The 25,411-nt window shown below is 40.6% G+C and overlaps 1 protein-coding gene across 4 annotated transcripts in view; it reads right to left on the reverse strand.

Moving 5' to 3' along the window:
• Window positions 1-25,411, reverse strand: part of LOC134348903 (PH and SEC7 domain-containing protein 2-like) — a 165,087-nt gene that overhangs the window by 117,734 nt on the left and 21,942 nt on the right. For 3 of the 4 annotated variants that reach the window (XM_063052700.1, XM_063052699.1, XM_063052701.1), the window contains exons 1-3: window positions 14,873-14,956; window positions 13,462-14,165; window positions 3-500 (exon numbers count right to left, since the gene is read on the reverse strand). In XM_063052700.1, the coding sequence (XP_062908770.1) occupies window positions 3-500; window positions 13,462-14,066 (1,103 nt within the window). In that variant the 5' untranslated portion in view covers window positions 14,067-14,165; window positions 14,873-14,956. Of the gene's footprint in view, window positions 1-2; window positions 501-13,461; window positions 14,166-14,872; window positions 14,957-25,411 lie in introns of those variants that run through there. The other variant, XM_063052698.1, reaches the window with a different exon arrangement.

Raw genomic sequence — 25,411 nt, forward strand, 5'->3', positions numbered from 1 at the left:
ACCTGACTGAGTTAACAATCCTGCCCATGTCATCTTCAGTGTCATCTCTCTCATTCTGTAAACCATTTGGTACTGACTTTAAGGAAGATCTGCTCAGCACATTCTCAGATCTGCTACTGGTGAGTGAGTGTCTCAGTGGGCTTTCAATATTTCCCTCATTCGATTTAGATTCTTCTTCCTGGTCATCACTAACTCCAGCTTCCTGGATTTCTCGTTGCTCAGCAACCTCAATCAGCTTTTGGTGTAGCAGTTCGGGGGTTTCTTTAATTCGTTGCTGGATCAGTGGTGTGAGAGGGGCTTCAAAGCTAACACAACTGTCTGTTTCATCAGTCAGTGACAGTACATCCAAAGAATCCAGGCTACTGTATGACGTGCCTTTCATCAGATCAGATTCCACAATTCTTTCAAACGTTGAACTAAATCCATCTCGACTGTCCTTCACTGGGACTTGCTCTTTTGCTACGGTTGCATCATCAAGCATCATGTCTTCAATTACCAACCTATTAACAAATCATGAGAACAAAAGAAAAGGTAATTTTCTTTATTCAACAGTATAATGAATCCATTCACCATTCTATTGAAAATAATTTGCTCACTGAAAATAATAAATATATTGCTGTTCTTTGATAGCTTTAAAACGAGTTTAATTAACACGTGCATTGCATTTAATATTATTCATCTGTCAATAATATTTTCATATGTAAAATGACAGAATCAATTGTTCACTCAAATGTGATGTTGTAAAACTCGCGTTCAGAGACAGATAGCTTGGTTAACAGAACTACAGATCAACAGTTAAGACTAGTACTAAAGTTAAGAGGCAGATGATTTGTTTTTTCTTCAGCCTGTCAAAGTATAAAATGTGTTCCAGGTGATCTCATAATTTTGCTTCAATATCCAACTTCTATATTTACATTTACATTTTAACTTGTGTCACCCCCGCTTGGATGGGGAACCTTTGAACAGTGTGTACAATTAAAAAGTCACAGACGAAGCGAAGTTGGAGCCATGTAAATATGAGAAATGTGAGTTGAAGTGAACAATATATCCTATCAAAACTACTCCAGTAATGAATAATAATATGGCTGAAATATTTAACTCCACTTCCCCCCAGCCATCACTACATCCTTTGGTTTTTAAGTACACAAAAGAATCTGTCGCTGTCAGTTTCCAATGTACTCATCAAATGAACATCCACAGTTGCTTAAGGAAAAGATATCCAAAGATTCATAACCCTGGGTGAAGCGATTTCTTCTCATATCAAATCTAAATGGCAGTCTTTATCCTGGGATTCTGCCAGAAGTAACACCAGCCAGCATCTATCCTGTCCTGAGTCCTGATGCAGGGTCTGAATACAAAACATTGACAATTCCTACTCCCCTAACAACTTGCTGAATTCTCCCAGCAAACAGGTTTTATGCTCTATTCTCTTAAGATGATCATGGTCAAAAACTTCTGTGTGTTGTATTTCTGTTTGACTGTAGATAGAAATATCTGAATACATTTCCTTGCCAATTCACCACCTGCGATGCACAAAGCTTATCCCTTTGAGTCTTATTTTACGGCTTAAAGACAGAGAACATCTCTGGCTTAATCGATGGGGACCTCCCATCTGAAAAGCAAAATTCACTGGCATTGCACTCATATTTGATTTCTGAGAAAAATCCAAACTTTCCTGAGACATCTGCGGAGAGCTGCAATCTGCAATGGGCCCATTGCAGTGAAACGCTGTAGAGGGAGGGTCAGATTAAGGCATTTCCACATAAAATATAAAAAAACTGTGAAAGCCAGCTAAGCATACAGAAATATTAATACACTTTCAAAAAATGTTTCTTATGTATATTTGTACATCAATGTATTTCACTGAAATCTCTCAAAGCCCAAACCACCAACTGAAATTAATGTAACTCTGACAATTGAACTTCCATATCCCACATTCCAAAATTCATGTCCCACTTTTCAAATTACAATTTACAAAAGGCACAATTGACACAAACACCATAATTAAACATGTATTCAAATATAAACTACAAGATGTTTGAGTTCACAGAAACAATAGTTTTCAGTCTAACCATTAGGCAAGGCTCCCTTCAGAAAAATGTCAGAAAATGACTGTAACAGATCAGAACATTTGAAAATCAAAGCAATCCAAGTAATTTTCAGCAGGTGAACCTAGTTATTAGTATCACATATAGGCAAATAAATAATGGGAATTCCTGAACACTGAATTGTTACTTTTTCTCATTGACAACTCAAGAGCTAAAAGGAATAAATTTGATCATCTCCAAAAAGCTGCAAAGAGAGGTTTCTCATCCTTAAACAATTTTGTATTATTAACAACATGCTTCAGGATATTTCAACCAATTTTCAAGAGAAAATAGGGGTTCATTACAATGTTGTAATTTTCTAAGCAAGCAGTCCCACAGTCCTTTTTGAATTAAGCACCTAGGGTAATGTTAAGTTAACTCATTGTGCCAAAGCATAAGTAATTAACAATTTATTAGTTTATAAAGGTACATACTGAAGAACAACATGTACTACAAAGTACCAATAGTTCAACCTGCATATGGGAGCAGATTTAAAAACAAAAGGAACAGGAAATTTTCTTTTGAAAAATAGAATAAAAATTGCAAAGACAATCAGGTTTGGCAAAGAAATAAAGAAACTGAGAAGGTATTGGTTGAAGTAAAGAAAACAAATGTAGGAGGATGGTTAGAAAACACCTCTGCTGATATGGAAGTGTGGCATGTGTTTTATAGTGGATGATACAGAGATAAATTGCACCAATTAAATTAAATCTGATTTGTCTCAATGTTCATTGCACAAATATCCCCAAATAATACTTCATATCACATATTAATTGGAACAACTGAATTTGTTCCAAATGCTTTATGTGGAATACATAATCATCTAATCAATATCACCAGCAAATCCAATTGTGAAGTACTGGTCTAAACTACTATAGGTGTGAATAAAAAGTTTATCAAATCTAACAAACAGTGAGACATCCATATTCAAAGTTCAAAGCACATATATGTCACCATATCCAACCCTGAGTTTCACTTTCTTGCAGGCATACTCAGTAAATGTAATAACCATAGTAGAATCAATGAAGGGCCAGTTGCCTTTGATTCAACCAGTGTGAAAAGGACAAAAAACCACACAAATACAAAAAAAGAAAGAATAAATAAAATGAATAAGTGAGCAAGAAATATCGAGAACATTGATGGGTTGATGGGTAATAACTGTTCCTGAACCTAGTGGTGTGAGTCAGACTCCTGCACATTCTTCCTGAGAAGAGAGCATGACCTGGACGGTAGGGGTCCCTGATAACGGATGCTGCTTTCCTGCTCAATGTTAGAGAGGCCTTTACTCATAATGAACTGGGTTCTATTGCCTTTTTCCATTCAAGGGCATTGTGTTTCCATGCCAGGCTGTGATGTAATCAGTCAATATACTCTCCACCACACATCTATAGAAGTTTATCAGAGTTTTCGATATCATGCCGAATCATCACAAACTCCTCAGGAGGTAGAGGCGCTGCCATGCTCTCTTTAGAGTGACAACAGAAGTGGTGAATTCTACTGACCAAAAGAGGAACAGATGGAAGGCTAAATTTCTAATGCTTAATCTCTTGTGTTTATAATGCTTAAATGTTCCTTGCTTTGTCAGTCATTATGTATCGGCATGACCATAATGCTTTGGCCAGTGCATCAACAATGTAAACATCAATTGGAAAATAAATGCAAATATACTGTATATGCAAAGTATATACAAATGGAAGGTACAATATTTCAACCTAAAACCAGCATATTCTGCCTAAACAATGGGATGAGAAAAGATTTGGCTCGTGACACTGGGAATACAGGCTATACAGTGGGATGGTTGAGAAACTATGGAAGACTTTCAAAGAGATTTTTCGTGGTGCTCAACAAAAGTATATTCCAATTAAAAGCAAGGACAGTAAGGGTGGGGGAGCAAGGACAGTAAGGGTGGGGGAGCAAGGACAGTAAGGGTGGGGGAGCCAGCCTTGGATAACTAAAGAAATAAAAGGAGGCATCAAACTAAAAACCCGTGCATACAAAGTTGCCAAGAGTAGTGGGAAACTGGAAGTTTGGGAAAACTTTAAAAGGCAACAAAGAACCACGAAACAAGCAATAAAGAAAGGGAAACTAGATTATGAAAATAAACTAGCACAAAATATAAAAACAGATAGTAAAAGTTTTTATAATTATATAAAGCAGAAAAGGGTGGCTAAAGTGAATGTAGATACCTTGGAGGACAAGGAGGAGGTATTGATATTGGGTAATGAAGATATGGCAGAGGTTTTGAATGACTATTTTGTGTTGGTCTTCATGGTGGAGGGCACGTCTAACATGCCAAAGAGAGATGTTATGAATGCCATGGGAAATAAGGACCTCGATACAATAGCTTTCACTAAGGAGGTAGTGCTGAGTAAACTTTTGGGCCTGAAGACAGATAATTCCCCTGATCCTAATAGAATGCCTCCCAGGGTATTGAAAGAAATGGCAGAAGTTATAGTAGAGGCTTTGATGATAATTTCCAAAAATGCTCTGGACTCTGGGCAGATCCCAGCAGATTAGAAGACTGTGAATGTCACACCACTGTTCAAAAAATGCTTGAAGCTATCATTACAGAAGAAATAGCAAGGCACCTGGAAAGAAATGGATCCATTAGGCAGATACAGCATGGATTCAGCAAAGGCAGGTTCCATTTGAAAAACTTACTGGAGTTCTTTGAGAATATAATGAGCACAGTGGATAGAGGGGAACAGATGGACATTAGTTATTTGGATTTCCAGAAGGCATTCAATAAGGTGCCGCATAAAAGACTTAGCCAAAAGATAAGGATGCATAGAATTGGGGGTGATGTATTAGCATGGATAGAGGATTGGTTAACTAATAGAAAGCAGAGAGTTGGGATACATGAGTGTTACTCTGGTTGGCAATCAGTGGTGAGCGGTGTGCCACAGGGGTCAGTGCAGGGCCCGCAACTGTTTATGATATACGTTAATGACCTGGAAGAGAGGATCACATGTAGTGTATCTAAGTTTGCTGATGATACTAAACTGAGTGGAAAAGCAAATTGTGCCGAAGATACAGAGAGTTTGCAGAGAGATATAGATAGGTTAACTGAGTGGGCAGGGGTCTGGCAGATAAATGCGAGGTCATCCACTTTCCAGATCAGATCAGTATTTAAATGGTAACAATTTGCAGCATGCTGCTGTGCAGAGGGACTTGGGAGTGCTTGTGTATGAATCACAATAGGTTGGTTTGTAGGTGCAGCAGGCTGTCAAGAAGGTAAATGGAATGTTCGCCATTATTGATAATTATACGATAATCCCAGTGCCGAAGAAGAGCAAAGTGGCATGCCTGAATGACTATTGACCTGTGGCTCTGACATCAATTGCTATGAAGTGCTTCGAGCGATTGTTTATGGCACACATCAACCACAGCCTACCGGTCAACCTCGATGCTTTGCAATTCGCCTACTGGAGCAACAGGTCAATGGCAGATGCCGTCTCTCTGGCCCTACATTCCTCCTTAGAACACCTGGAGAATAAAGACGCATACATAAGGCTCCTTTTCATTGACTACAGCTCTACCTTTAATACCACCATTCCAAATAAACTGATTCCTAAGCTCCAGAACCTGGGCCTTAGCACTCAGATCTGCAACTGGATCTTCAACTTCCTCACAGTGTTACGTAACCAGCAACAATGAATATCAATCCAGACAGGTTATATAAAAACAACCAAACATTTATTAAACACGGATAAACGATAAGGAAAAAAAAACAAACAAAAACTTTAACCGGAAGTTAACAGATATGCAGCTGTTCACCAACTCGCCACTCGGCTCTGGTTCTTAAAGCGTTAAAGGCGAAAACAGTTCTTAAAGCGAAACAGTCAGATATAGTTCTTAAAGTGATAACTTCGAAAGTCCAACAGATTTACATGTTCAATTGGGAGAGACTTCTCTGGAGAAGGATTTCTTCACAGACGCAACTTTACTGCTGGTTCTGTCCACAGGATTCACGATGCCAAAAATAAACAGTTTAAATCGACTGACTTTAAATTCCTTTTGAGAGAGAGAGCACACCTTTGCATGAACTCATTGTTCTTTTGGCAAGAGTTATCTCGATGCAGGTTGCTACTCCAACAAAGACTCAACAAGGTCGATCCTTTATTAAACTGCCAAATGATGCCAACTTCTCTCGATCCTTCGATCCTGCATTCGGTGAATTCTTCATTCTCCCTTCGAATGTTGGAATTGAGTAAATCAACACATCTAGCAAAAATTTCCAGTCCAAATAATAATGGTATCTTGCAACAGAATGCACAACCGTTTTAAAAATGAAACTGTGTCACCAAAAACAAACACGCAACAGAAACGGAGATACAGCACGTTCTACCTGGAAATCTATAAACTCAAAAACCAACTGCGTCACCTGGGTTGACCCTTATTTAGTCACGGGGCACATGTCATCATCTGACCTCACATCAGTGGGAAAATCACATCAGGTGACCTCTAAAAGACCATTACATCATTCTCACAAAAAAAAAACAGATCTCCTTGAGCATGTAACACACAGGACCCAGGCTGTAAAAATAGGGGACAAACTCTCCTCTACAATCACACTAAGCACCAGTGCCCCACAAGGCTGTGTACTGAGCTCCTGCTGTACTCACTGTACAGCCATAATTGTGTAGCCAAGTTTCCATTGGACTCAATATATAAGTTTGCTGATGACACAACAATTGTAGGCTGATTCTCGGATAATGATGAGTTTGAGTTCAGAGAGGACATTCAGAACCTGGTGGCATGGCGCGAAGACAATAATCTATCCCTCAACGTCAGCAAGACAAAGGAATTGGTTGTTGACTTCAGAAGGAGTAGCGGACCGCACGACCCAATTTACATCGGTGGTGCGCAAGTGGAACAGGTCAAAAGCTTTAAGTTCTTCAGGGTCAAATCACAAATGACCTGACTTGGTCCAACCAAGCAGAGTTCACTGCCAAGAAGGCCCACCAGCACCTTTACTTCCTGAGAAAACTAAATAAATTTGGCCTGACCTCTAAAACCCTCACTAATTTTTATAGATGCACTGTAGAAAGCATTCTTCGAGGGTGCATCACAACCTGGTTTGGAAGTTGTCCTGTCCAAGACCAGAAGAAGCTGCAGAAGATCATGAACACGGCGCAGCACATCACACAAACCAATCTTCCGTCCTTGGACTCACTTTACACCGCACGCTGTCTGATCAGTGCTGCCAGGATAGTCAAGGACACGACCCACCCAGCCAACACACTTTTCGTCCCTCTTCCCTCCGGGAGAAGGCTCAGGAGCTTGAAGACTCGTACGGCCAGATTTGGGAACAGCTTCTTTCCAACTGTGATAAGAATGCTGAATGGATTCTGACCCGGATCTGGGCTGTACCCTCCAAGGATCCGAACCTGCATCTCCGTTTTTTCCCACTACCTTAATCTCCATTTTTTCTATTTTCTATTTATGATTTATAATTTAAATATTTAGTATTTACTATTGATTTGTAATCCAGGGAGCGGGAAGTGCAGAATCAAGTATTGCTATGATAATTGTATGTTCTAGTATCAATTGTTTGGCGACAATAAAGTATAAAGTCGTATATGTTTAAAGTATTGCCAGAGGGATTGAATCTAAGAGCAGGGAAGTTATGCTGCAACTTTACAGGATACTGCTGAGACCACACCTGGAGTACTGTGTACAGTTCTGGTCACCTTACTTGAGAAAGGATGTACTGGCTTTGGAGGCGGTGCAGAGGAGGTTCACCAGGTTGATTCCAGAGATGAGGGGGTTAGACTATGAGGAGAGATTGAGTCACCTGGGATTGTACTCGCTGGAATTCAGAAGAATGAGATCTTACAGAAACATATAAAATTATGAAAGGGATAGACAAGATAGAGGCAGGAAAGTTGCTTCCACTGGTAGGTGAGACTAGAACTAGGGAACATAGCCTCAATATTCGGGGGAGTAGATTTAGGATGGAGATGAGAAGGAATTGCTTTTCCCAGAGAGCAGTGAATTTGTGGAATTCTCTGCCCATTGAAACAGTGGCGGCTACCTCAGAAAATATATTTGAACTACAATGTTGGAAAGTGTATGGTCATGCACTTTGGTGGAAGATATAAATGGGCAGACTATTATTTAGATAGGGAGAGAATTCTAAATGCAGAGATGCAAAGGGACTTAGGAGTCCTTGTCCAGGACACCCTAAAGGTTAACCTCCAGGTTGAGTCGGTGGTGAAGAAGGCAGATGCAATGTTGGCATTCATTTCTAGAGCTATAGAACATAAGAGCAGGGATGTAATGTTGAGGCTCTATAAGGCAATTGTGAGACCACACTGGAGTATTGTATGCAGTTTTGGGCTCCTTATTTTAGAAAGGATATACTGACATTGGAGAACGTACAGAGAAGATTCACGAGAATGATTCAAGGAACGAAAGGGTTATTGTATGAGGAACGTCTGGCAGCTCTTGGGCTGTATTCCCTGGAGTTCAGGAAAATAAGGGGGGATCTCATAGAAATATTCCGAATGTTAAGAGGCCAAACAGATTAGATATGGCAAAATTATTGTTGTAAGTGAGGAAACAGATTCGGTAGGTCTCAAAGGCAAGGACTCTGGACACACCGTCTTGGTAGTAAAGGATTTTATTTACATGGGAAAATGGCAACAGAAGCAACATGCACACGTGCACAATTTACAGTCGTCGTGGGAAAAGTCGGATCGGCAATGACACACTCGCAGACAATAACGAACATGGGAACAAAGTACACGTACACACACACACGTACACACACACACACACACACACACACACACACACACACACACACACACACACACACAAAACCAAGGGAAAAGTCAATGTGATACCTACCACACCTTGCCCCTGTGCAGGCACGGCTCTATGTTATTAGGGACAATAATCAACGCTCCCAACCCTATTCAATGCATAGCTCACCAACAATTTCTCCAGCGCCGTTTCACGGTTCTCAGCCTGGAGTGAAGCAGGGTGGTCCCTCGGAGATGGCAAAGAGAGAGAACCCAGCACATGTGGCACCCTTTTAGTGCAGGAGGGCTGGAGGATCCAACCCAGGTAATTCACAGGTGCCAGCAGAGTTAAGCTGATTACAAAGGCCAATTGCCCAGAGGCCAAGTACAAGGCTAATTAAAGGGGGCCAATGGTTAGGTGTGCATTGATGGGCGAGGAGGGGTCAAACCTTGATTGGCAGGTGGCGTGCCTTCTGACCAGGTAGTGGGCAGTGCTGTCACGTGACAGTCACGACCCCTCCAATACAGTTATATCCCATGGTAGGGGAGTCTAGGACAAGACGGCATGACTTCAGGATTGAAAGACATCCATTTAGAACAGAGATACAGAGAAATTACTTTAGTCAGAGGGTGGTAAATCTGTGGAATTTGTTGCCACAAGTGGCTGTGGAGACCAAGTCATTGGGTGCATTTAAGGCAGAGATAGATAGGTTCTTGATTAGGCAGGGCATCAAAAGGTATGGGGAGAAGGCAGGGGAGTGGGGATGACTGGAAGAATTGGATCAGCACATAATTGAATGACGGAGCAGACTTGATGGGCTGAATGGCCTATTTCTGCTCCTATATCTTATGGTCTTATATTTAAGACAAGGTTGGATAGATTTTTGCTTAGAAGGGGTATTTGAATTTATGGGGAAAAGGCAGGCAGGTGGAGATGAGTCCATGGCCAGATCAGCCATGATCTTATTGAATGGCAGAGCAGGCTTGACAGGCTGGATGGCCTAACCCCGCTCCTATTTCTTATGTTCTTATGTTCTATCCATGCTTTATGTTCACATTTCCATCTAAGCTAGTTGGTGGATCACTGATGTAGCAGTTAGTGTTACTATCCCATAGCTACAGAGACCCAGTATAATCCTGAGCTTGATGTGTGCAGAAAATGCACATTCTCCCTGTGAACTTGTGGGTTTTCTCCAGGTGCTCTAGTTTCCTTCCACTTTCCAGAGATATGCTGGTTGCTAGGTTAATTGGTTACAGTAAATTTCCCCTTAGTGTGAGCTAACGATAAAAAGTTGAATGGTAATTGTGAGAGAGAATAGATTGCAATGGTAAAGGGAAGTGATGAAACCCAAACGGGAATGGGACTTACAGGATTCTTTCCCTGGGAGTCCGCATGGACTTGATGGGCCAAATGGCTTTCTTCAGAGACATAATTAGTAAAATTGTTCTCACATATTAACAAATGGTCAAACAACTCTTTTGCAATCCCTATACCAACAATGGTCCTTTAACTATCAGCATGCACTGGTGTATTTGCATTACTGAAGCCAAGCACAGTTGCCGACCAAGACTTTCAGCTCTTCAATCAAGAGGTGATAATTCAGCAGATTATGAGCTATGATGGTGACAAGGAGGCATACGGTAGTGAGATAGATTGGCTGGTTGAGTGGTATCACACTCAGCTTTTGGACTTTTGGAAGGGTTCATCCTTATTGAGGGGTCAGCAGTGGAAAGGGTGAGCAGCTTTAGATTCCTGGGTGTCAACATCCCTGAGGATTGGTTCTGGGCCCAGCACATTGGTGCAATTACAAAGAAGGCATGTCACAGCTCTACTTCATTGGGAGTTTGAGGAGATTTGATATGTCACCAAAGACTCCAGGAAATTGTTATGGCTATATGGTGGAGATCATTCTGACTGATTGCATTACAGCCTGGTATAGGGGTTCCAATGCACAGGATTACAAGAAGCTGCAAAGGATTTTAGGCTCAGCCAGCGCCATCATAGGCATAAACTTTCACACCTTTGAAGACATCTTCAAGATGGGTTGACTTAAAAAAGCGGACATCCATCATTAATTACCCTCACCATCCAGAACATGCCCTCTTCCTGTAAATACAGGAGTCTGAAGCCCTACACTCAACAATTCAGAAACAGATTCTTCCCTGTCAGAACATTTCTAAATGGTCCATGAACCAATGAACACTATTTCGTTATTCTTTTGGTGCAGTATTTATTTCATAATTTATTGTAGTGTTTTGCACTCTACTGCTGCTGTAAAACAATAAATTTTGTATCATCGCAAACACGAGGAAATCCGCGGATGCTGGATTTCGTATCATATAAGACAGTGATAATAAACCTGATTCTGAAATTAATATGAGAAATGAAAGACAGTAAAATTTTCTGAGTGTAGTTTTATCCTTTGCTTTTCCCCCCTTTATCGCATTCCTATCTAGATATATTCACATAAATACAGACAAGTACTAAATCAAAGCAATAAATGGCAGCTGCATCATTCTTAATACAGCTAGCAAAATTCACTCCAATTAGTTATTTAAAAAAATACAAGCCAAGTAATTATGCTTCAACAACAAAAGGTTTAGATAATCGCAGGTTCTGAGATTTGTTGGTATTAATGGTAAATTATGTAAAACATCACTAAGATGTATTTACCCTACATACATGATATAATTTATTTAAATGTGATGCAATTAATGTAATGCAATGTATTTATTATTAATACCAACAGATGTGATGTAAATCTTTGACAAAGATCTTTGTGTCCTTACTAGCAACAGGTGAGATTCCAGACGACTGGAGAGTAGCAAATGTTCTGTAAGAAATAAAGTACAGATAATTGAGGGCTAGTGAGCCTTATGTCAATGGTAGGGAAGCTAAATGAGAGGATGCTGAGGGGTAGGATTTATTTGCATTTGTAAAGACATGGCCTCCTTAGGACAGTCAGTATGGCATTGTGCAGGGCAGGTCACGTCTTATTTGATCGAGCTGAGGAGGCAACAAAGGAGATGGATGAGGATAAGGCAGTGAATATTATCTCTACGGACTTTAGAAAGACATTTTACGACCTGAATCAGGCTTATTATCATTGACATATGTCGTCAAATTTGTGGCTTTGCAGTAGCAGCACAGAGACACAAAAATTACTATAATTTACAAACAGACGAAGAAGACAGACCGACAGTTCAAAGAGGAATCGGAAGGTAGTGTTCAAGGACCGCTCAGGAATCTGATGGCAAAAGATGTTGTTCTTAAAACATTGAATGGGAGTCTTCAGGATCCTATGTCTCCTCTCGGACAGTTGTAATGAGAAGAGGACATGTCCTAGATGGTAAGTGTTCTTAATGATGGATGACGCCTTCCTGAGGCACAACTTTCTGAAGATGACCACAACCCTCTGTAGACTCTTGTTACCCTGCATAGTAGAACATCCATATCAGGCAGTGATGCAACTGTTCAGAATTCTCTCCAGTGTACACCTTTAGAAATTCGTTAGAGTTTTTGATGACATACCAAATATCCTCAAACTCCTAATGAAGTATAGCTGCTGCTGTCTCTTCTTTGTGATTTTATCAATGTGTTGGGCCTAGGATCGATTCTCAGAGGTGACCACACCCAAGAACTTGAATCTGCTCACCCATTATTCTACCACTAACCTCTCAATGAGGACTGACTTATGTTCTCCCAATCAATTCCTTGAACTTGCTGATGTTGAGTAAAAGGTTGTTGTTGCAATACCACTCAACCAGATGATCTATCTCGTTCCTGTATGGCAACTGAGATTCTGCCAACAACGGTAATGATAACAGCTCTCAAGGTAGGTTGATTCAGAAGATAAGGATAAATAAGATCCAGGGTGAATTGCAAGTTTGCATTCAAAACTGGCTAGACCATATGGAGAGTAGATGGAGAGTAGAGGCAAAAGGCTGTTATTCTGACCGGGGATCTGGAACCAATGGTGTTCCGCAAAGATCATTGCCGAGACCCCCGTTTTTGTAATGTATATCAATGACTTGAATGAAAATGTAGATGGATAGATTAGTAAATTTATGGATGAAACCAAAACTGGTGGAGTTGTGGCCAATGTAAAGGGCTATCAAAGATTACTGAAGAGATGGAGATCAGTTGCAGACATGGGCAGAGAAGAGACAGACAGGGTTAATCTAGGCAAGAGTGAGGTGTTGTATGTTGGGAGGTCAAATGAAAATGCTGGAAGGACAGGCAGCACCTATGGAATGAGAAACAGAATTAATGTTTCAGGTTAAAGATCCTTCATCAGATGAACGATGCCACATTTTCTGTTTCAGATTTCCACTATCCACGTTTCAAAAAAATTATATTCATGTTACAACAGCAAAAAATAATGTTTTGTTTCACATTTCCAGTATCAGACCTACAATGCATTTTTTTAAAACAGGCATGACTATGCAGAATAATGTAAAAACTTTTATCTTTTCTTTAAACTACTAATATTTTTTCTTGTTATACTGGCAGAATTACAACCAGCATGATGTTGAAAAATCAAGCGCTGTTGAGACTAACATTTTCCTATGTCCAGGCTAATAAGAAACCCTGGAACTCAGAAGCCTCTCATTCTACAAATTACCTTTTCTGCTCCTCTTCATAACATTTCATCTGTGTGTCATTTCTATGTTTGCTGCTTTCCTCCGAAAGAACATGGTAGTCATTCTTCTCCGCCATCTCCGTGAGTTTGGCATGTTCTGATCTTTCACCAGTGTTCTCCTCAGTGTCTAATTCACAGCTTACTCCATTTGCTAATGCTCCAGGTAAGCTTTCAACAGTTCCATTATCAGCACATTGCATTTTTGGTTCTGCTATTACATCAGACTCAAGTGTAAGACTAAAAATGTTCTTTATGTCTGCATTATGTTCTTGATCAGGGTCTCTGTGCATACTTAAGTCCTGTGTTTCATGTTTTTGATTAGTAAATGTTCCTAAATTTTCAGGTGCATTGATTGGTCTCTCATCTGCAATGCTAGGGCTTTGTTCAGTTGTTTTCTCCTCAGATTTTAAATCAGGAGTAAGTCCAGAGTTTAACGTGTCCATCCTTTCAAGGATCTGTTCATGCCCATTTGAAGCTTGACTCTTTGTAGCCAATGCATGATGTTTATTTCTGCTTTGGATAAATGGTTTCTGCCTGTTTTCAATACCATCCTCTGAGGTATAAGGTGTATTTTGGTCTTGGCTCATGTCAAAAGATGAAGGTGAATAATCTGTGTGCCTCTGAACCGTTCTCAGTTCCGTTACTTACACTCGATGGGGCTAATCAGTAGGAAAACAGGAGAAAACCTAAAGATAAATAATACAGAATAATGCTCCAATTAGCAAATTGAACATAGTATAAAATAGGAAATAATTATTATCAGAACTGATTCACTTGTGATACAAGAAACATTGGTAAAAACAGAATGATTTAAATGGAATAAAATTCCAAAAAGTTCCAACCTTTTAAAAATATAACATTTGATTACACACCTATGAAAATTTCTGTCCACCTCAATTATAGACTGGCTGCAAATACTTAAACAAATTATCATCAAATTTACTTTAACATAAAAAATAATCTATTTTTCTTAGGTTTATCTCTTTTAAAATTAAAATAATATATTTTATAGTATTTTTCCTAAAAAGGCTCCTATCCAAATGAATGCTCAATTTCTCATCAGTGCTTGCTCAAGTTTAATTCAGCGACCAAATACATAGAGTAAGCTGGAAATTCAATTGTATACAGCAATTGTTTCCAATAATTTTTTTCAGGTGACTCACAATAATCAAATGGTTCATCCACTTAACCCAATAACTAGCTAACACAAAGTTTAGATAAGTTTGTCATTTGGGGGAACTGAAATTTTTTATTGATTGAAAGAGTATCAGGAAGCAACAAAGTAGAAGCCCACAGAACTAGTTGGTGTATTGATTTCATAGAAATAAATTTCCTACCAGCATTAAGGTATACAGTCAACAAATACCTTCAAACTCTGTACACAGATACTAACCACTCATGGTTGCTGTAATAGTTAACATTTTTATGTCAAATTCTCAATGGATCTTCGGGAAAAGCAGGAGAAATGGCATAAAACACTGTTGCAAGAAGCAATCATAATGCAACCCAATGTGAGCACGCTGATGTTCATAAATACAACAGATTCTACAGATATTGGAACTCCAGAGCAACACACACAAAATGTTGGAGGCACTCGCAGGTCAGGTTGCATCTATGGGAAAGAATAAACAGTCAGTGTTTCAGGCCAAGACCCTTCTCTGGGACCAAAAAGGAAGGGGGTAGACACCAGAGTTAAAAAGTGGGGGGGGAGGGAGAGAAGAACTAGCTAGAAGGTGATAGATGAAGCCGGGGGGTGGGAAAGGTACAACCTCTGCAGAAGATGGAATCTAATAGGAGAGGAAAGTGGAATATGGGAGAAAGGGAAGGAGGAGCACGGGGGGAGGTGATAGAATGCTGAGGAGAAGAGGCAAGGGCTACAGTGGGGGATAGGAGGAGGAAGTGGGAGGAAACAAATTACTGGAAAGAGAAACTCATATTCATGCCATTGGGTTGAAGGCTACTCGACAGAGTATGAGATGTTGCTCCTCCACCCCGAGACCGGCCTCATTGTTGCAAAATAGGAAGCCATGGACTGACATGTTGGAATAGGAACAGAGATACAATTTAAAATGGCACCAGGGAAACTCTGCTGTTGGTGGATGGAGTGGAGGTGCTCAACAAAGTGGTTCCCCAATCTATGCTGGGTCTCACCAAAGTAGAGGAGCCTATATTGGGATCACTGGATACAATAGACGACTGCAACAGATTTGTAGATGAAATGTTACCTCACCTGGAAAGGGAGGAGCTGAATGGGCAGGTATAGCATTTCTGTTGCTTTCAAGGATAGGTGCCAGCAGGAAGATTGGTGGGGAGGGGTGAAAGGACAAGAGAATCATGGAGGGAGCAACCACTGCGGAAAGTAGAGAGTGGGGCGGGGGAGCGGGGGGAGGTAAGTATGTGTGTGGTGGTTGGATCCCGTTGAAGATGGCAGAAATTGCAGAGAATAATGTGTTGGATGCTGAGGCTCATGGAGCGGTAGGTGAGGACATGAGCGACTCTATTCCCCGTAAAGGCAGAGGGTAGATGGGCTGCACGAGGATGTCTGGGAAATGGAGGAGATGCGGGTGAGGGCAGCATCAATGGTGGAGGCATGGAAACCCATTCTCTTGAAGGAGGAGGACATCTCTGATGTCCTGGAAAGGAAAGCCTCATCCTGGGACCAGATGCGGCGAAGACGAAGGAACTGAGAAAAGGGAATAACTTTTTTTTACAGGAGACAGGATGGGAAGAGGTATAGTCAAGATAACTATGGGAATCGGTAGATTTATAAACGATGTCAGTAGACTGTTTCTCTCCAGAAATGGAGACAGAGCAAGATCAAGAAAGGGAAGTGAGGTATCAGAAATAGATCCAAGTGAATTTAAAGGCAGGGTGGAAGATAGAGGCTATGTTGATGAAATTGATGAGTTCAGCATGGGTGCATGAAGAAGTCCCAATGCAGTTGTCAAGAGTTGGGGAGCATTACCAGGGATTACCATTAGCATTACCATTATGTTCATGTTAATTACTGTAACCACTACAATATTCCCTTATTTGGCAACACACCAAAAACATACTGAAAAGTAAAAATGTTAAGTCATTTGTCATCGAGTACTTGCTGAGGTTGGAAAATACTGTCAATCCCTGGCTGGTCCCTTTTGAGATTATCTTGCTAATACCTTGCCACATATGATCTCTTTCTGATATGTTCTTTTGCTGATAGAATTTAAGAGGAAGTTACCGGGAAAGTTGATGAAGGCAATGGATGTTGTCTACATGGAATTTGGCAAGACCTTTGACAAGGTCCCACATGGAATTCAAGGTGGTTCAGACACTTGACATTCACAATGAGGTAATAGACATTGACTTTGCAGGAGAAGCTGGAGAGTGGTAGTACAAGGATGTCTCTCTGACTGGAGGCCTTTAACTAGTGGTGTGCTACAGGGATCGGTATTGGGTCTGTTATTGCTTGTCATCTGTATCAACAATCAGGATGATAATGCGGTAAACTGGATCTGCAAATTTGCAGATGACACCAAGATGGTGTGTGCGTGGGGGGGGGGGTGGGGGTAGTGGACAGTGAGCAAATATCAAAGCTTGCAGCAGGATCTGTACCAGCTGGAAAAATGAGCTCAGAAATGGTAGATGGAATTTAATACAGACAGGTATGAGGTGTTGGATTTTGAGAGCACAAACCAGAATAGGATTTACACAGTGTATGACAGAGCACTGTGGAGTGCAGCAGAATGGTAGAAGAGAGTGATCTTGGAATACAGATTCATAATTCCTTCAAAGTGGTGTCACCAGTAGATAGGCTCATAAAGAGATCTTTTAGAACACTGAATGGCCTTCATAAATCAAAGTATTGAGTACAGGAGCTGGGGTGCTATGTTGAAGTTGTATAAGCAACACACACAAAATGCTGAAGGAATTCAGCAAGCCAAATTCCTCCAGCATTTTGTGTGTGTTGCTTGGATTTTCAGCATCTGCAGATTTGTGATCTCTTGCTTGTGATTGAAGTTGTATAAGATGTTGGAGGGGCCTAATTTGGAGCAATGTGTACAGTTCTAGTCACCTACCTACAAGAAAGATATCAAAAAGATTGAAAGAGTGCAGGGAAAATATAGAAGAATGTTGCTGAGACGTGACCTGAATTATAGGATAGTTGAATAAATTAGGACTTTATTCCCTAGAGAATTGGAGAATGAAGGGAGGTTTGATAGCGGTATAAACAATTATGAGGGGTACAGATAGTGCAAATGCAAGCAGGCGTTTTCCACTGAGCTTGGGTGAGTCCAGAGGTCATGCATTAAAAGTGAAAGGTCCAGTGTTTAAAGGGAACATCTTAACTCAGGGCATTGAGAGTGTGGAATGAGCTACCAGCAGAAGTGGTGGAAGGGAGTTCAATTTCAACATTTAATGAAACTTGGATAGAAATGTGGATGAGAAGGGTTTGGAGGGCTATGGTCTGGGTGCAGGCCAATGTCAACAGGTAGACTAATAATTCGGCATGAACTAGATGGGCTGAAGTACTTGTTTCTGTGCTGTAGTGTCCTATGATGTGATGTTTATCTCCTCAAACATATGCAGCTATCTTCTATAGCTAGTACCAGAATTTTACGTAACCCCTGAAAATTGCTGAAAATTTGTATATAAATATACATACGTACGTATAATTTATGACAAGGAGTCAGCCTCACAAGCATGCATTACCATTTAATAAGATTGCGCCTGAGGTGTAAAATAAGTTAGCATCAGCAATGAAACGAAAAATAGTAGTAATAGCCATATATCATTACCAACCAATTTAAGTTTACAAGGCAAGAATCTAAAATATGCAAGAGAAGCTGCCCAGTATTACAGTGTGTTTATATTGCAAAGTAAACTGAGACATTGTAAGGGAAGAGTTAAATTGGATTCCGCCTTGTGATATGCTAAAATAAAATGGAAGTTCTAAAAAAAATGGTACCATCATGAAATGTGGTAATGCCCAATTCTCACCTTTGTAAACCAATGTTTTGTCACTAATTTGAAGAACGTTTACCTCCTACCACACCTGCTGTCTCTATTTCTAAATTGTATGTGTCTAAACTGAAGGTCACAAGAGATTAAAAAAAGGAATCCTGAAGGGTATAAAAAGGTGCAATCCCTTTGTGCAACTGAGGAATCTTTTATTAGGCTGAGTCACAGCTAGTGTCGGTGCTAAGAGTTGGAAATAGAGATAGGATATCAATAGGAAGCTTGTTGGATCTGTGGTTCCCTTACAGATCATCTCATTAAGTGGATGATAAGTATTACTTTGCTTTTTTGTACTACAATCTCACTAATCACATCTTTTTTTCTATATGTACAGTATGTTTTATATAACTCTGATAGTGGTTTCTGTAACACATGTACAGTGCCTCTTTCATTTGCGAATACCTCACTCTGCTGAATCAGAAAAGAACACAGAATTAATTTTTAAAGTATTTTTGTTATCGATATCAACTATCAGACACTGCTTTATGGCTAGTTTGTACTGATACATTGATGAAGATAGCCATTCATTTCATGCCAGAAGGTGTGCTCACAATGTTCTACATTATATCGACGCTGGACTTTTCCTTTGACATTTCTGACAGGTTTCCATTGCAAATAATAAAAAAAAACATCAAGTGCGGGAAATCTGGAGTAAAACAGAATAACTCAGCAGGCCAGGCAGCAGCTGTGGAAAGAGAAACAGAATTAATGTTTCACACCTATCAGTATAACCTGGAAAGAGAGAAAAGGGTTTTGCATATTTCTAGATATTTGGGCATATGCACCCACCAACCTTCTTCTGTGGCCCGGCCTATCATAATCATGAGTCGGCAGCAGAACTAGCATACAAACCTCCCTCTCTGGGTTACCCTTACACCTGTGCTAGTCACCATGCAGTTCTGTCTGGTTTCTCACAACATTCAGAACCTCTTAGTTACTTGTGGTGTTTATATTGCAGCTGATATCCATAATAATATCAAGTGACATCGAGATTTACTTTCCACTGCCTCTATATTTGAAAACTTCGCAGTTCTTGTCAAAAATGTGAATGGAAAAAATAGGACAAGGTTAAGTTGACAGTAAGGAAAGAGAAAACTGCGTAAATGTAACTGCTGTTTCTCAGACTATGGGGTTGTATAATGAAAAAGAAGTAGGCCAAAAGCAGGATCAGTTCTGCGAAAACCATTTTAATTGTTTCAGCCTTTCAGTAGCCAGTGCCTTAATAATGACGGTTCCCATTATGGTCAGCTCTACCTCTTGTTAGATCATACAGACATGCCTTTGTCTGTACCATTATTTTTGCTGCTGTCTGCTTTTATGGCAATTTATCTTGAAAGAGAGAGAAAAAATGTCTCATCAAGCATTGCATGTCCTGTTTGGGTGATGTGCATCTTTTAACTGTAAGTTTGAGATCATTAAACGTGCTGAGTGCATGAAAACACAGTGAAGCATTGTTGCTAAGTGTGATTGACATGGAGTTCATAGGTGAGTATTGGGGATGCGGTGAACTGAGCAACAGTTGCAGCATCCGGCACGCACTGATGCATACTTTCTCCTCGTTCTTTCCCAATTCAGATTCATATGCACAAGGATTCCACAAGCCTATTGCAACTGAAATGTACCTCTGCCTTAAGTAGTGCAGCCTAGCTAGTGACTGGGCTCACTGCCAATACTTGCAGTCAATGGACTCATAGTGAATGCAGGCTGCGCGTGGAATCACACTAATGAGCACCAGCATGAAATTGTCATAGTACCTGTTTTTCTCTCAGTCAGCACAGCTTAATCGTGCATTTTAATTTTGTTCGATAGCCAATTAATGGTCATAGCTTCAGAAAAATCAAATTTAAAGACTACAAAATTATACGAAGAATTGAATAAAATAATTCAAATATACAAAACAGGAAAAATAGGATTTAATATCAATTTCAAAGAAAGTGAAAAGGGTAATATATCCCACTGTTCCCATTTTTAACTGTTATGCAGTAACCTTTTGTGAGAAATATACAGTATATCTCTGGGTTGCTTGCAATGTACTCTGGAATTAAGGTCATTAGAGGTCATGTTTTGCCTGTGCCAATGACCTCCAATTCTTAGCCATTTGGCCTAATCCCATTCCCCAAGTTTATTTGTAAGAAATTGTCTTCAACAGATAATTAATGGGTTTTAGTTTGTGAAAGAGAATTAATGGCATTTTGTGAAATATTTCTTATATCTTCCCTTTATATATTTTCGATAAATTTAATTTTCTATTTTATTTTACTGCCTCTGCTATCAGCCTCTCCCTTCTGCAGCACTTTATCTTCCATGATAAATTGCTACAAAAGCAGACGCAGCAAAAACAATGAGAAAGACACAGACATCTCTGTATAATCCAACTATAATGTAAGAGAAAGAGCTGACTGTAATGGGAAGCATCATTAATAAGGCACTTGCCATTGAAGTGCTGCGACAATTGAGAGGACAGAAGACTATGGAAGAAAAGAAAGGGGAAGAGCACCAGAGGTGATGGTTAAGTAAGAAGAGAAGGTGTGAGAAGGAAACAAGAATGAGGAATAGTGGGCGGGGGGAGGTAATTACTAGAAGTTTGAGAAATTGATGTTCATGTCATCAGGCTGGAGGCTACTCAGACAAAATATAAGGTGTTGCTCCTCCAACCTGAGTGTGGCCTTATCGCAGCAATAATAGAGGACACTGACTGACATGTCGGAAGGGAATGGGAAGTAGAATTGAAATGGGGGGCCACCGGGAAATCTCACTTTTTGTGGCAGACAGAACGAAGCGACCTCCCAAACTACGTTGGGTCTCACCGATATACAGGAGGTCACACTGGGAGCAGCGAAGACAGTAGATGACCCCAACAGACTCTCAGTCCTGGAAGGACTGTTTGGGGTCCTGAATGCTAGTGATGGAGGAGGTGTAGAGGCAGGCGTGGCACTTGTCCAGCTTGCAAGGATAAATGCCAGGAGGGAGATCGGTGGAAAGGGACAAATGGACAAGAGAATCACGTAGGGAGTGATCCTTGCAGAAAGTGGAACATGGGGGGGGGGGCGGGAGGCGGGGAGGGAAAGGTGTACTTGGTGGCTGGATCCCATTGGAGGTGGCGGAAGTTACAGAGAATTTTGTGCTGGATGTGGAGCCTATCCCTTCATAATTCGTAAGGCCATTTGTTGGCCTCTGTTGACTTTCTTTTTGCCAAAGAAGGGAGCTTAGCTTTCTGGTGAGCTGTATCCTCTCACTTCCAGCTCTCATCAAGGTAAATGTTGTTATGACAGGTATTACAACAGTTACCATTTAACCTGAATCCCAACTCTCACTGTTACCTTTATGGGCCTTAAGATATTTGTCAGTGCCAAAGAATATTCTCAGTTCATGCACACACAATGTTTTTTTTTTAGTTCCTAACAACTGACAATGCATAAGACACAGAGATACTGTATATGGTCTATTGTAAATGAGCAAGTCATGAGCCATTTTATAAACTTCAAAAAGTGAAGGGGTTTTATTATTATTATTGTCACATGTACCAGGGTACAGGGAAAAATTTTGTTTTGTATGCCAGCCATTTCATCACATCAATACATTGGGGGTGGTACAAGAAAGAGCAATAACAATGCAGAACAAAAAGTTGCAGTTACAGAGAGAGTGCAGAGCAAACAGGTTATAAGGTGCAAAGCCATGAAGAAGTAGATTGTGAGGTCAAAGGTTCCTCTTGTTAAACAAGCAGAGTTTAATGGTCTTAAAGCAGCAGGCTAGGAGCTCGCCTTGGAACATGCTTCAGAGTTTTATATCTTCTACCTGATGAGGGGGGTAGTAGGGATAATGTCTGAGGTGTGTGGGATCTATGATTATGTTGCCTGCTTTAATTGAATTGAATTGACTTTGTTACTTACATCCTTCATATACACGAGGAGTAAAAATCTTTATGCTATGTCTCTGTCTAAATGTGCAATGTGCAATTTATAGTAATTTATAATAAAAGGCAGTGTGAGCTGTAGACAGTCCAAGGAGGGAAGGCTGGTTTCAAGTTTAAGTTCAGTTTATTTTCATTCAACCTTCAAATGAAACAACTTACCTCCAGACCAAGGTACACATATAATACAAGTTAAGAAGTACACAGTAAAACTCTACTGGTGTTTCATATGTGATGAGACCTGGGTGTTGGTGGGGAGTTCAGTAGTTCTACAGCCAGAGGGAAGAAGCTCCCATCCTAATGGTTCTCGTCCTAATGCTATAGTACATCCTGTCTGATGGTAAGGGATCAAGCAGATTGTTGGACAGATGGGAGGGGTCATTGACAATGCTAATGATCCTGCATACACAGTTCTCCTGATAAATATCTCTAATGGGAGGAAGCAAAGCCCCGATGATCCTTTCAGCAGTCCTCACAATCCTTTGTAGAGACTTGCAGTCAGATGCCTTGCAATTCCCATACCAAACAGTGATGCAACAGGTGAGGACACTCAGTGGTGCTCTAGTAAAAGCTGGTTAAAATGGGGGTGGGGGGTACGCGCCTCAGTCTCCTCAGGAAGTGGAGTTACTGCTTCACTGTGTTTCTATGATGTGCTGTGGCCAAAACCTGCTGCAGCTTCTTGCAGTACCAAGCCATGATGCATCCAAATAGGTTATTTTCAATGATGCATCTGTAAAAATTGGTGAGGATGAATGGGACATGCACATGCAAGGGAAGGCAGGTACAGGGTTCTGAGTTGGATGATCAGCCATGATCATACTGAATGGCGGTGCAGGCTCGAAGGGCCAAATGGCCTACTCCTGCACCTATTTTCTATGTTTCTATGTTTCTATATTTCTTCAGCCTCCTGAAGAAGTGCTGGTGTGCTTCCTTGGCCATGGTGTCCATGTGGTTGAATGAGGATGGGCTGTTGGTGATGTTCACTTCTAAGAACTTGAAGTTCTCAACCTCAGAACTGTTGATACAAACAAGAGCTTGTGCACCACCTCCTTCCTGAAGTCAATGACCAGCTCCTTTGTTTTGCTGACCTTGAGGGAAAGGTTGTTGTCATGACACCATGTCACTAGGCTCTTAATCTTCTTGTGCTCTGACGTAATGGCATTTGAGATTTCGCCCACTATGGTGCTACTGTCTGCCAAGTTGCAGATGGAGTCAGAGCAGAATCTAGCTATGCAGTCAACAGTGTACAGGGGGAAAAATAGGGGGCTGAGAACGCAGCTTTGTAGGGCTGCAGTATTGAGGATAATTGTGGTGGAGGTGTTGTGGCCTACCCTTATTGATTGCAGTCTGTTGGTCAATAAATTGAGGTTCTTGTTACAAAGGGGAGGTGTTGAATTTGCTTGGAATTATGGTATTGAAAGCAGAGCTGTAGTCAATAATTAGTAGTCTTACACAGAAGTTGTTACTATCCAGAGTCTCAGGAGACGAGTGTAGGGCCAGTTAGAGGGCATCCACCATCAACCTGTTACAGCAGTAGGTGAATTGCAATGGGTGAGGTTGCCTGGCAGACTGGAGGTGATGCATCCTGTGACCAGTCTACTGAAGCACTTCATGATGGCTGATGAGCAATAGTAATTAAGACATGTTACTTCATTTTTCTCTTTGGTACTGGGTCAATAATGGTCTTCTTAAGGAACCTCAGATTGAACAAGGGAGAAGTTACAAATACGTGCAAATACCGCAGCAAGTTGCTTTGAAAATGATCTAAGGACAGAATCAGGGACTCCATACTGAACAGATGCTTTCTGTAGGTTCATTCTATGGAAAGCTGATCTGGATCTGCAGTGGTGACTGGGGGTACAGAAATTTTGGAAGTTATAGGGGCAGGTGGTGACATACCATTCCCCTTCTGTTCAAAACATGCATAGAATACATTAAGCTCACTGTGAAGGGATGCATCGTTGTTGGCAATGCTGCCTGACTTTGTTCAGTGTCATGCTCTATGATACACTAATTGTTTTAGACAATAAAGAATCAATTGTTTTAGTAAAAGTGGATAATTATCAACAAAGGCAAGGAGGTAAGGTAGTTTGTATGCAGAGAAAACTGATCAAAGTTCAACATAACAGGTGGCACTCTGGAGACCTAGGAAATGTGTATTATATACTCACCACAATTTGAGTCAGAAGAAGCAAGAACAGTCTCACAACAAAATCAAAGGCTATTGCCAGCCAATGATCAGTCTCTCTCTTCACCTGTTCAGGTAGCTGGAGAAACTCACGATTCAGTAGTATAATATCCAAACCATCAACTAGCAAAAAAATACAACTATTATAATGTAGAGTTTTTAGAACTGATTTGTTTAAGAAACATTGTCACAACGCAGAGAAGGGACCGTGTACATGGTCGTGTATTCATTCAGCTAATTGCACAGTGATATGACATACTGAATCAGCCTGTGCTCAATAACAAAGGCTGTCTACGTAGAAATAGAGAATCTTAATTAGGGCATTCATTTGTTTTGTATTATAAAGCTAATGGGAGTTCACTATGAAAATCAAGACAGTTTCATTACACTATATAGACTGAATTTCATATGAAAGAAAAATTTGATCCTGACGTAATTTGTGCAGAGCCAGGCCCATTGATTTGGGAGTGGCATGCTTAAAATGCTTAAGCAACACATACAAAATGCTAGAGAAACTCAGCAGGTCAAGTAGCATCTATGGAAATGAATAAACAGTCGACATTTCGGGCTGAAACCCTTTATTTCAGGACTGAAAAGGAAGGGGGAAGTCACCAGAGTAAAAAGGTGGGTGGGGAGGGAAGGAGGACAGCTCAGAGGTGATAGGTGACGCCAGGTGGGTAGGAAAGGTAAAGGGCTGGAAAGGAGGGAATCTGATAACAGAGGAGAGTGGACCACAGGAGGAATGGAAGGAGGAGGGGACCCAGGGGGAGGTGATAGGCAGTTGAGGAGGGGTAAGAGGCCAGAGTGCAGAATAGAAGAAGAGGGGAGGGTTAAAT

The sequence above is a fragment of the Mobula hypostoma genome, chromosome 7, assembly GCF_963921235.1.
Source record: "Mobula hypostoma chromosome 7, sMobHyp1.1, whole genome shotgun sequence".
Classification (NCBI taxonomy): domain Eukaryota; kingdom Metazoa; phylum Chordata; class Chondrichthyes; order Myliobatiformes; family Myliobatidae; genus Mobula; species Mobula hypostoma.